At 42.1% G+C, this 11,106-nt stretch overlaps 1 protein-coding gene across 2 annotated transcripts in view; it reads left to right on the top strand.

Annotated features, from left to right (window-relative positions):
- Positions 1–13: 13 nt before the first annotated feature.
- Positions 14–11,106, top strand: part of gabrb2a (gamma-aminobutyric acid type A receptor subunit beta2a) — a 29,265-nt gene continuing 18,172 nt past the window's right edge. Inside the window, exons 1-3 of one of the 2 annotated variants that reach the window (XM_058649306.1) lie at positions 14–184; positions 314–414; positions 834–901. In XM_058649306.1, coding sequence (XP_058505289.1) covers positions 111–184; positions 314–414; positions 834–901 — 243 coding nt within the window. In that variant the 5' untranslated portion in view covers positions 14–110. The remainder of the gene's footprint in view (positions 185–313; positions 415–833; positions 902–11,106) is intronic. The other variant, XM_058649305.1, reaches the window with a different exon arrangement.

Consider the following 11,106-nt stretch of genomic DNA (forward strand, 5'->3'; position numbering starts at 1 on the left):
TGGGCAGGCTGCACGCATGCGCCCCTCATTGGCTCCTCTGCACTGTCTGGAGTAAGTTGGATGCGCGCTCTCCTCACTCGCATCCCTACACCACCTCAAAAGCTGTTGCGATGGGGAGGATCAGGAAAAACCACTTTGGGATTTTGACTTTTTCCTTACTTGTGACTTTTGTCTGGGCTCAAAGGTAAATCTTTCTGTCGTCTGTCATCTATCCTGCATGTCGCGTCGTCCTTGTTACCTGGCGTGTGATACTAACCAGCTATTTCACATTACACCACCCTTTTTTTTTCTTCCTCCTCTCTCTCCTCCTCAGCGTCAAGGATCTCAAAGATCCCAGCAATATGCCTCTGGTAAAAGAAACCGTGGACAGACTGATGAAAGGATACGACATTCGGTTGAGGCCAGATTTCGGAGGTAACGAGCAAACACCGAAAAACGGATTGTTATGTTTTCACGCCCTCCTGACGTGCAATACATGTTTAATGAATCGCAAAATCTGCTGTAATTTGCATAAATCATCCCATCACAGCTAAACGGGCCTCTCCAATTAGGCTGTGATGAGGACTAGTGTGCATGTTTCATTTGATGGGGAGATGAGAACGTGACCGATCCTTCTCCTAAGTGGCCATAATTCCACACACACATAAAAAAAGATGATTTATGCTCATCTGCGTGTAAGACATGAAGATTTCTGCACAGGCTGGTGATGATGCACAAGTGTCCTGTAGGTGGAGAGGATCCTGCATGTGTCCGCGTCACGAATCTGTTCCATTTTTTACATGATGGGGAGAATAATTCATACGTGTTGTTTTAACGCCTCCTTTCCTTCACAGGTGCGCCGGTGGCTGTGGGGATGAATATTGACATAGCCAGCATAGACATGGTCTCTGAAGTCAATATGGTAGGTTCATCTTCATAATCATTATCCCGCGTAATGTGCCAGTGGCACGGCTGGAATACGGAGGAGGAGGGGGGTGGTGCGGGTGTGTTGGGGGGGTGGGGGGTTGCAAAGTGCGCTACTTATCACGGGGCAAAATGTGTGTGACAGAGCCGGGATAACCCGAGTCAGGCTCGAGGCATCCCGTCATATGAACCTATCCGCTGTAAACGGGGTGAAAATGATAATGTTGAATTGAAGGCTTTCGCTCGCAAAACGCATCATCGCCATCCTCCTCTCAGTCGCCGCATTTGCAGCTCTGGATGCTGCATTTGAATTCAAAACACACTCTCACTGGCGCACTCGGACGCACAGCCGAGAGCTGCACACCGTGTGTGTGTGTGTGTGTGTGTGTTCTCCTTCTATCCATCTTTCGTGCTGACTCTTTGTTGACACATCCCCCCCCCCCCCCCCCCCCCCCCACACCTCTCAATGCAGTAACTTACACAATAATAATAATAATAATAATAATATTAATCATAAAAAATAATAATAATAATAGCTCTTCTCCTGCAAATTGGCATCAGGCGGTCTCTTTTCACCTTTTAAATCCTCGACCAATCACATAATCACGTAAATGACCCCCCCCCACTTGTCAGATGACGTAAGCGCTTTGTTAATGATAAATGTGCGGTCACTCAGGTTTTAAAGTTCAGCAGCCCCATTCAAGAGCACCACCTATTTAAAAAAACAACAAAAAAAAAAAAACAACTGCTGCAGTAAATAAGTCATCCATGCTGTTTTGGGTTTTTGGATTATGGGATGTTGAGAAATCAGTTTGGGGGCAAAGATAATTGACAAAGCAGCCTCTTCAAGGGGCAACATAATAGACATGTTATATACAGTAAGAGCATGGGATACAAGTTTGCCACTAGGAATGGAAGGATACGTGTTTTCTATTATTAATGGAGCCAGTTTTAAGTCCACGTCTAGTAAATGTTGCATGTCAGATTTTGACTGGGCAGCCCGTGGTGGTCATTTTGAAGCAGATTATAAACACAGCAGTTTATATGAGTTTGTTTTGGATCAGGCGTGAATAATCAGTGTCCCCCTTTGACGGGAATCACTTGTTTTGTGTCCACTCATATCGTTATTTTCTATTTTCTTCTGAATATGAACAGAATTTACAAATGTGACATCAAATCCTTCTGAAAAGAGCTGAAACTAGCGACTGAGACACTTTAATTCATCGGGAAAATGTTTACTGTTATAAATCAAGTGAGAAGTCATTTTCCCATAGACTTCCATTCAAGCAGTTTTTTTGTTGTTTTGTTTTTTAAACAGCAGTTGCCCCCTGGTGGCTATTCACTATATTCTGTATTCCTCATTGGCCTCATCCAGCAAACTGGAGAGAACTACATCCAGTTTTTGTTTTGTTTACCTCATTTAAACAACTTAGCTGATATTAGGATGGATTTGTGTTGATGGATTTATTATAAAACTATAACTTGCCATTCATTTTCTTTTTCCAATATCCAATCCAGTGATACTGACCAGTACTGGACAGATACTGATATTAAGTATTGTATGGACTCTTCCCTAGTGGTCAATGCAGACAGAACGGAAGTGCTTTAGGGTTCAATTTCAAATAGAAACTTCTCTTCTCTTCTCTTCTCTTCTCTTCTCTTCTCTTCTCTCCCACCACTTTGACTGGATTCCCTGGCTGTGACTCTGGTGCTCAGCAGCCATGTAATCCACCTCTGCCTTGCTTCAAAGGGTTATCTCACTCAAGAACTAGGCATCTATGGAAGCATTCATCTGGAAAAAAACACTGCTTCATACGTGTGTGTGTGTGTCTGTTTGTGTGTGTGCGTGTGTATGAAAACACAACTCTGAATGGCAACTGACGTCATGCAACTCCCTGTGGCTATGAGAGCATTCATCTCGCTCGTTTTTTCAGAAAAGCTCATCCTGCTGGATCTGCACAGGCATCCCTCTGACACCACGGACACATTTAGATGAAAAGTTGAACAGAGAGAGAGAGAGAGAGAGAGGAGACATATTCAGAGGACCTCAGTGGACTTGTGCTCCACACATTGTCATTAGCTTGAGAAAAATCCTCCCCGCTACTTGCAGAACAGATCAGAATCTCCTCCTCCTTTTCGTCCTCGTGTCCGTCCCTCTTTGGTACGTTATGGATAACCGCCGCGGATGAGATTGATGTGACAGAGATCAATAATATCACCGTGCACCGTGTTCACGGGGACGGTGCTGCTGACCTGCGCTCAGAGCCGGGTCGCTTTGATCTGTCTCTTTGGAGGCGGCCACTTTTAAGATAAAAGTGCTGAGAACAACAAGAACAGGAGGAGAGGTGACGATGAAACTGATAAAGAGTGGGATGGTGAAGGTCACTGTGATCAGCTCCACTATCTCCTTTAATGATGTCTGCATCCTGGTGGAAGCTGAGGAAGAGTTACTGCAGACACAGCTGTGTCGACCAGGATTTATAGCCTCATATTTCCACTAAATATTGTATTTTACAGGATCGTTGTAAACACATTTGTCTTCAACCCTTTGTGATAGGAAGCTTTACATGTCCATGACACATGGCGTGAGAATCATCTGAGGGTTGGAACAATATTTAGCTGCACAGCTTGAGCTTGTAATGGCTGGCTGGTGCCTCGCTGAAGTCTCTACAGCAAACGTTATGACTCTCCAGTCTACAGCCACAGCTTTATTATATTTTCTCCATTACTCTATTAATCTTTTGGTACCACGTCATATAGTAAGGATAAGTGCTCTAGGGAAGTTCCCCGATCCCATGATGACATGGTAGAAAACTCCCAAAGGTTTTTGCTTTAATATCAGAAAATATGCTCAAAAAAGAATTTTGAGCATTCAGTGCTGCTGTGTCAGTTACTGCAGAACAAAGAGAGAAATCATATTAAACATGTTTAAAACCTTTTGTGGTCACAGAGTTTCAGTCAAGTCAATTCTAAAAAGATCCAGGTCCATGTGATTCCCAATGATAACATCTGGGATTTGAACCTGAGGGAAAATGGAGGAACTGCCTGTTGTGTGTGTGTGTGTGTGCAGGTCTGTCACCACAGTCCTGAGTGGGTTAGACAGTTGTTCACTTCTCTAATTAAAGATAAAATAAAAAATGCCTTTGCTGGAGGACACACTTGCTGATTGATACCATTGACGATGTGAAGGACATGACGGTGTTTGAGCACGTGGCAGGATTTGTGGATCTGTTGCTTCACAGTATGTGCGACGCGTACGAGGCTGCTTCACATGTGCTTGTGCCACCGCGGAGTCCACAACTGTGGCCTGTCGAGGCCCCAAAAGGTCAGCCATGTTGTAGGGGCAACAGAGATGTGCAGGTCAGTCGGCACTGGCGGTTAGCAGCCTTGTCTGCAGGACATCACACGTGCTATTTTGAGAAGTAAAGCGTCCTCTGAGTCCGAGGTGTCACCGCGTGTCCTCACTGGGTGGGCTCTGCTGACTCTCTGAGGTTAGAGCAGAATATGGCACAGATGTGATGATGTTATGGTCAAGAGACACCCTCACCTCCTCCTCCGCGTGTCTGTCTGTCTGTCTGTGAGAGCTGACAACCTGCTCAGTCGCTCGTCACTCCATTCTTACAGCGGCTGCAATTGCAGTTGCATAATGCTGTTTGTTTTTTTGTTTTTTTTTTGCTGAAATCACAGCTCGAGGAACTGAACCCCGGTTTGGGAGTGTTAAAAAAAAATGCTCTGCACTCAGTCAGTGCAGCTGATTAAATACAAGTGGACTCTGTTGTCTCAGCAATGCATCGATGCTGCATAAAAACACCGCAGCATCCCGTCCATGTATATTATGCACTATGTGGCTGGAATAAGGAGGGAGGTAAATTAATATTTTCACTCCTCGTCTTTTCTTCATCCCGCTCGTTAATTACATGTGAAATACCTGAGGTTGGCGGTTGTTAAGAGTCACTGCCTGTACTATAATACTGCTCTCTGAATGTTAATTAGCTGGCTGTGAATTAAAAGATTTAAACAAACCAGCTGTGGTGGCTTCTGGGATGGAAGAATTAGTGGGGCGTGAGTGTTCCCTTTATTACGATCATTATCCTGACAAGCACTGGTTTCTGTATACGAGGAACGGGATGTGGTCATCAGATAAAAAGGAGCTGATGACCAGAGGGAAGGCGTCGCTGGCCTTGGCGTTACAGGACGTCCACGCGGACGAGACGCAGCTTCTCGTGTCTGTGAATTAGCAACCATTTTGATCTTGTTTGTCCAAACTGATCCTGTTCCATTTTATTTTCAGCTTGTGGAAAATAAGCTTGTGTTATTTTTACTCAGTGTTGCCATGACAACGCAGCCTCCTTTTTTTTCTTCTTTTTTTTTTGGTGGATCTAGGAAAGTCAAGGAAAAAGCAAATAAGGCATCTTTTCCAGGGACTTTTCCCCCCAAGGATTTTATCTCTTATTACGTCTTTGGAGATTCACCTGTTTTTGTAATATTTTTAGCTTTGTTCATATTTTACCTTATATTAATGGTAAATGGTCTGTATTTGTAGAGTGCTTTTCTAGTCTTGCTGGACACTCAAAGCTGCTGCACACGACACTTTTGTCATTCACTCATTCACTCACACTTTCATGCAGCACCGTACATCTGTCGTACCCATTCACACAGGCATAGATGTCCGAAGCAAGTTGGGATTAAGTGACAGCTGGGAATCAAACCCACAACTTCCACTGCTCTTTAAGATGGCTGTACTTTCAAGTAACAGTCATTTTAATTCATTAAGACACTTTTATTGATCTTTTTTGTGCCCAACCTAAACATGCTCCATTTGTAGACATGACACACAAACATTACAAATAATACACGTTTAATGGTTTCAGAATCACAGAATCCTCCTCTCTGTGGCTGCAAAAATGTCAAAAATCCCATATTTTAACATTTAAACCATGTACCGTTCTTTTCCTTTTTTTACATTTAGTACACTTTCCTCCACCGCCGCTCTGTTTCTGCCTGCTCTGCTGAGCTTTCCAAAAAAAGCCTAAAACCGAGAATGCAGGTTGTCGAGAACAGTGTCATTAGAGATGCTGAGTGGACACAGTGCACACAGTAACAGATTAATATGGTCAGCAGCGTAATTACGGCACAAGAACAACTCATAATCCTGCAGATTTCTTATGTGCATGCTTTGTTCTTATGCATAATATTCAGTCCGTGGAGCCTTTAATTCGTAGATGAAACTCTGTCAGTGACTGAATATGATGACTCTATAAAACTGTTTAATATGGTGGACATGGTCAAATTATGCTCAATAATTTATTGGATTCATTTGTAAATCTAATAGTACGTTGCAAAAATGGAATTCTGCCAGTACTTTAAACATAACAATCATAAAAGTTAATACTTATGTTTGCTTTGCTGGTTTTGTTTTGTGTGTGTTTATTATTAACACTTGGCCGGGCAGAGTCACAGTTGCAACGCTGAAGTCCGGCTGAAGTGTTAGCCGTATTCTTTCATTAAAAAAGTGTGTGTCTTACAGAGGGAAGTACGATCCATTAAAGGCCTTTAATGTGATGATGGTTTCCTTAATGATTCTGTCAAGCACTTTCCTGACTGAAGCTAAGTAGCTGAAAAATGACCCATTTGAAACAGAGTCAAACTGTGACTTCCCCCGAGGATGTGTGTTTGCCAGGAACTCATTCAGAATGCACTAACTTGGTCCCTCGGATTTAATCTAAAGCCCGCATTTAACCAAGTACAGTGAGCGCCACAAACGAGTAAATTCAGCTTGACCAGTTGATGTTCTGTGACGTCCCCTGCTGCTCGTAGATGGAAAACGAGGGCACAAGAGTCTGCAGTGTGTCCAGTTGAGCTCGTTATTGCCCGAATGTTGAATTATCTTCTTTGTAGCACAGGAGATGTTGTCCTGATCAGCAGATTCTTCTTCCCTGCATCAGCTGAAATGCTCTGCAGCAGGACACAGCAGTTCAGAGTGTAAGCAATATGCTAGAAGTCTGCATATTGTCACACTTTTATTGTCTTTGCCCAAGGTGACGAAATAACACAAAAAAGAAATATTCCATCCCCGCATGTATTTATTACATGTCCTGTAAATAAAAACAAAATAAACAAGCTCGTAAATCTGGTGAAAAATGCAGCTGCTATAAAATTCTGTTTAGTAGGATTTGTTTACCACAGAGTCATTTACAAACAGAGGAATGTACACAGTATTATATAATAATGATGATCATATCAACAACAACAATAATGAATAATGAATAGGGAGATAAGCAGATGAGCAGATGAGGGAGAACTGGGAAGAGGTTTCTAAGTTTTGACGTTTTGGGTCCATACAAAAGAAGATAAATAAATAAATTAATACAAAGAATATATATTATTTAGTTAGTTGTGTTTTGTGGTTCAGTGTATTGTGGTGCTTGGATGGTTAAGGGTTTAGATGGGATGTGAAAATACTCCAGGTTTGATTAAAGACTGATATATTGGGTTTTTTTTAAAGAGCAGTTTTTCATTCTATTGAAATGTATTAAATAAGAGTCGGGGCTTATTGAGTACTATTGTTTTTTTTTTTTAGATTTCCACCTCTTAAAGAGGACTTTCTTGGCGATCGGCGGAGCGACGTGTTGTCTTTTGTCTGCTGCGTCCTCCCGTGTAGCTTGTGATGGCTGGTGTAGTTGTAATGGAGGTCTTGTACTGACTGTAGCGTGTCACTTCTCTCAGGGAAACACAAACGTTCTCCTTGTCACTCCTTTGTCAGATTCCTAACCAGGGCTTTTGTTATCCCACAAACCGATTCTGTCACTACGTACAACCCGCCCCAGTCTTTCATACGTTTATAATCCCTGTTTGTGTCCGCGCTGCATTTGTATATTCTCTGCTATTTCCTTCTTCTTCTTTTTTTTTTTTAATGTTGGTACTCGCCACAAGATGTCTCCCTCACTGATGCTCAGTGGCTCAGTGTCTGTGTGATGTTAATGGAGTTTCTGGGAGGTGCTGACAAGGAGAGTGAAGGTCGCCTTTAGAGACTGACTAGATGGAGGACGAGATGAAGCTCTTAGCACACAACACTGGAAACGTCTAGTTTATTACTCAGCAGTTATTTTCAGTCCAGTTGAGGAAATTATTTATTTCGGACATGTAATGCATACAACAGGAAGACATTTAATTCTACCCCTATCTATGTTATATTATATAATATTATGTTATATTATGTTATATTATATTATGTTATATTATATTATATACAAATCAGAAGTGTAGAAGTATATTCACAGCTAATATATTAATAAAGTGTTGTCTATAGATTATTAACATGTCACAAATGTGGTAGATTATTCACAGCAAATATATGATAAAATATTATCTGTTAGATTATTAACATACTACACATGTAGAGGACTATTCACAGCTCAGTAGCCACCCCTCGCAATTATATACACACACATACCTAAGTTTACATACAGTATATACATTTATTTTTCAGGTTTAGGCTTTTTAGGCTTTGTTTTAATTCCACATTTAGCTTGTTCCGTAATTTTACACCATGGAACGAAATACAGAAGCTCTTTCTGGTTGTGCATATTCTATGAATCTTTAAATTGAATTGTTCCTTTAGATTATAGCCCAGAAAAAAAGGTATTGCAGTGCATTTTGCTTTATCTGTAACATGCATAAGAAATGCACCGATGTACCGAGAAAAATGCACATAATTCTTTCTCCTGATTAGCTTTCCGTGCTCAGTAGCGTTTACTTGTTTTTGAAGGACAACTACTGGAGGCAATCGTATTGCGTGTCCCTCTCTAAGCTCCAAGTGATGTCCGAGTGGAGGTAAACAGCGCCATCTGTGAGGCTGTAATTATGCTGCCACTTTACAGTGCAGCCAGGAGGCAGTGTGCAGTTTCCAGATGTTCTCTATATTGTTAAACCCACAAACACGGGCACACACAGGGATGAGAGCAGGGGCCTTGAATCCAAGCTCTTTCCAAAGAGCACAGGTGTAAATAATAAAGTGGTTGATGGCTGAATTCCATCAAGCTGCCCCAGTTTTCAAGGTCTTGCCATTGCGTTGCTTGTCTGCTGTGAATCTATATGCACGGTCACTTCCCGGTTTTCAATAAGGCAGAGCGACTATTTCCGGTGAGCTGTCAGCCAGAGATGCAGATGTTCTACAGTCAGTGTCTGCAGATGTTACCAGGACTAGACACATTTACAAACATACACTAACAGTATACGGTAAATCCATCCGTGTGCCACCCTCATAGTCATTTAAAAAATATTTATAAAAGAAAATAATGATACAAGTGGAAAAAGAAGCAATAGAAACAATATCATATAAAATCTGATTAAACAGGGTTGCCAGATCTTACGTATTGTAATCATTTGTTCTTTTTATGTGGAACTCATGCAACTCTTCATCTTAACAAACTGTTTTGTATTAGGAGGTTGGAGTCAGACTTCCATGTCATTGCTGTACACCTTAGTATATGCAATTGTTTCCCAGAAAGCAAATTTGTGGATCTAATGGGGAAAAAATCACATCCGATAACGTTTTGTCTTGATGTCACAGAATTCTCGCCCAAGAGCTTTAAAGCTGTAGTGTGCAACTTTTAAAGGGTGCAACTTGTAAAACAAGTTCACACAATACTGGTTAAGCCTTTCAGCCTCACACAACTGCCTCTGTGTTTCACAGAACAGCCATGTTTTGTTTAAGTGTCTCTCTGACAGAGTTCTAGCATGACTCGCCTTTTTTTAGCGATAGATAGTATTTGTTACTTGATTTTTTTTTTGTACCTGCTCTGGCGAACATCCATGTGAGCTGAGCCGATATTAAAATGTGACAGACTGCTGGCCACTGATTGGTCAGAGAGTGTTGTCACTGGAAGAGTCATGAGCGCAATGTCCGACACAGGAATCAAACCGAACAATGCTGAACTAGATTAGTTAAAAATACTTAAAAATCCTGAAAATATGCGTTAATCTCCAACATTTAGCGAGGACATTTCTAAAATCTCAATATTTAAAAGAGTAGTCTGGTGTATTTAGTGACAGTATTTCAGTTCAGTCCTGCTCCGGTCATGCAGGAAGTACTGAACTAATCTTTTTAATGAACTGATTCTAGTGATTCAGTTGCACCGAAAAGAAGCGCTTTGCTCGTCACTAGTTTGTGTGTTTGTGTCGCGCCACGGCAGCTTTGTACCCTGGTATATGCAGTAAAACAGTATTTCTGATTTTCCTCCCACCAGAGGAAGCTCGCGTACCACAGTTTGAGAACCATGGCTCTATGTTTAACTAAATTAATCTTACCAATTTACCATGGCAATTGATGTTACCAAACCCAACCAGACAAAGCATTTCGGTATTTGTCGTGTATAAAACAACGTTGCGGCGGTTTCATGCAGCCGTGCTATGATGAGGAGGTACTATAGCGATGGAAAGCGACGGGCCTGATACCGAACCAAGTCGAGTAGTGCTGAGAAGTGCTAGAACTGTGCGTTTGTGTCTCACAGCTGCGGCAGGGAAGGACGTGTCTTCCTCGCAGCAGAAGCTCAGCTACTTACTTTTTTTTAGCTTTAGAGCGTAAATGCTGAGAAAGAAAAATACCTTTAGTGCATTTGATTCACGGCTCTGTTTGTTCTCCTCTGAGAAAGAGGGAGAGGGTGGGGCTAGCAGTTACAACAGGAGTTACACACTGCAGCTTTACGTTTTGAGCCCAGACAGCAATTTTGACATATCTGATCAACGCATTCCACTTTAAAACAAGGATGCCAGAGCTTTCGTTTAATCTAATTTTCTTTAGCGTTGCTGTATCTCGGTGCTCCTTCATCAATATGGTGAAGGATGGCACTAACGAAGGGGACGTATTGCACGAGATGCTGCCTCGGGGGAGGTTATACACAACAAGCCTGCGGGCAGCGGCTAACGATCCTAAAGGTGATGGAGAGCTCTGATCGACAGGCTGATAATGAGACAGAGAGGGAGCAAGTGAGAGGACGGTGCAGTGGGAACTCTTGTAAGGACGCAGTCGTCCTCGCTTGACTTTTCCCAACTGAAAAAAATCAACACGGCAGCAGCTTGTGTATTTTTAGACGCCCTTTTTTACACAGTGTTTCTGTTGTGCTCACTGCTTGGAGTGAAGGGTGAGAGTTTGGGAGTGAGAGTCGGTGATTGCTCGCCAGCGTCATGCAAATGTGAGCGAAC

The sequence above is a fragment of the Solea solea genome, chromosome 14 (assembly GCF_958295425.1).
Source record: "Solea solea chromosome 14, fSolSol10.1, whole genome shotgun sequence".
Classification (NCBI taxonomy): domain Eukaryota; kingdom Metazoa; phylum Chordata; class Actinopteri; order Pleuronectiformes; family Soleidae; genus Solea; species Solea solea.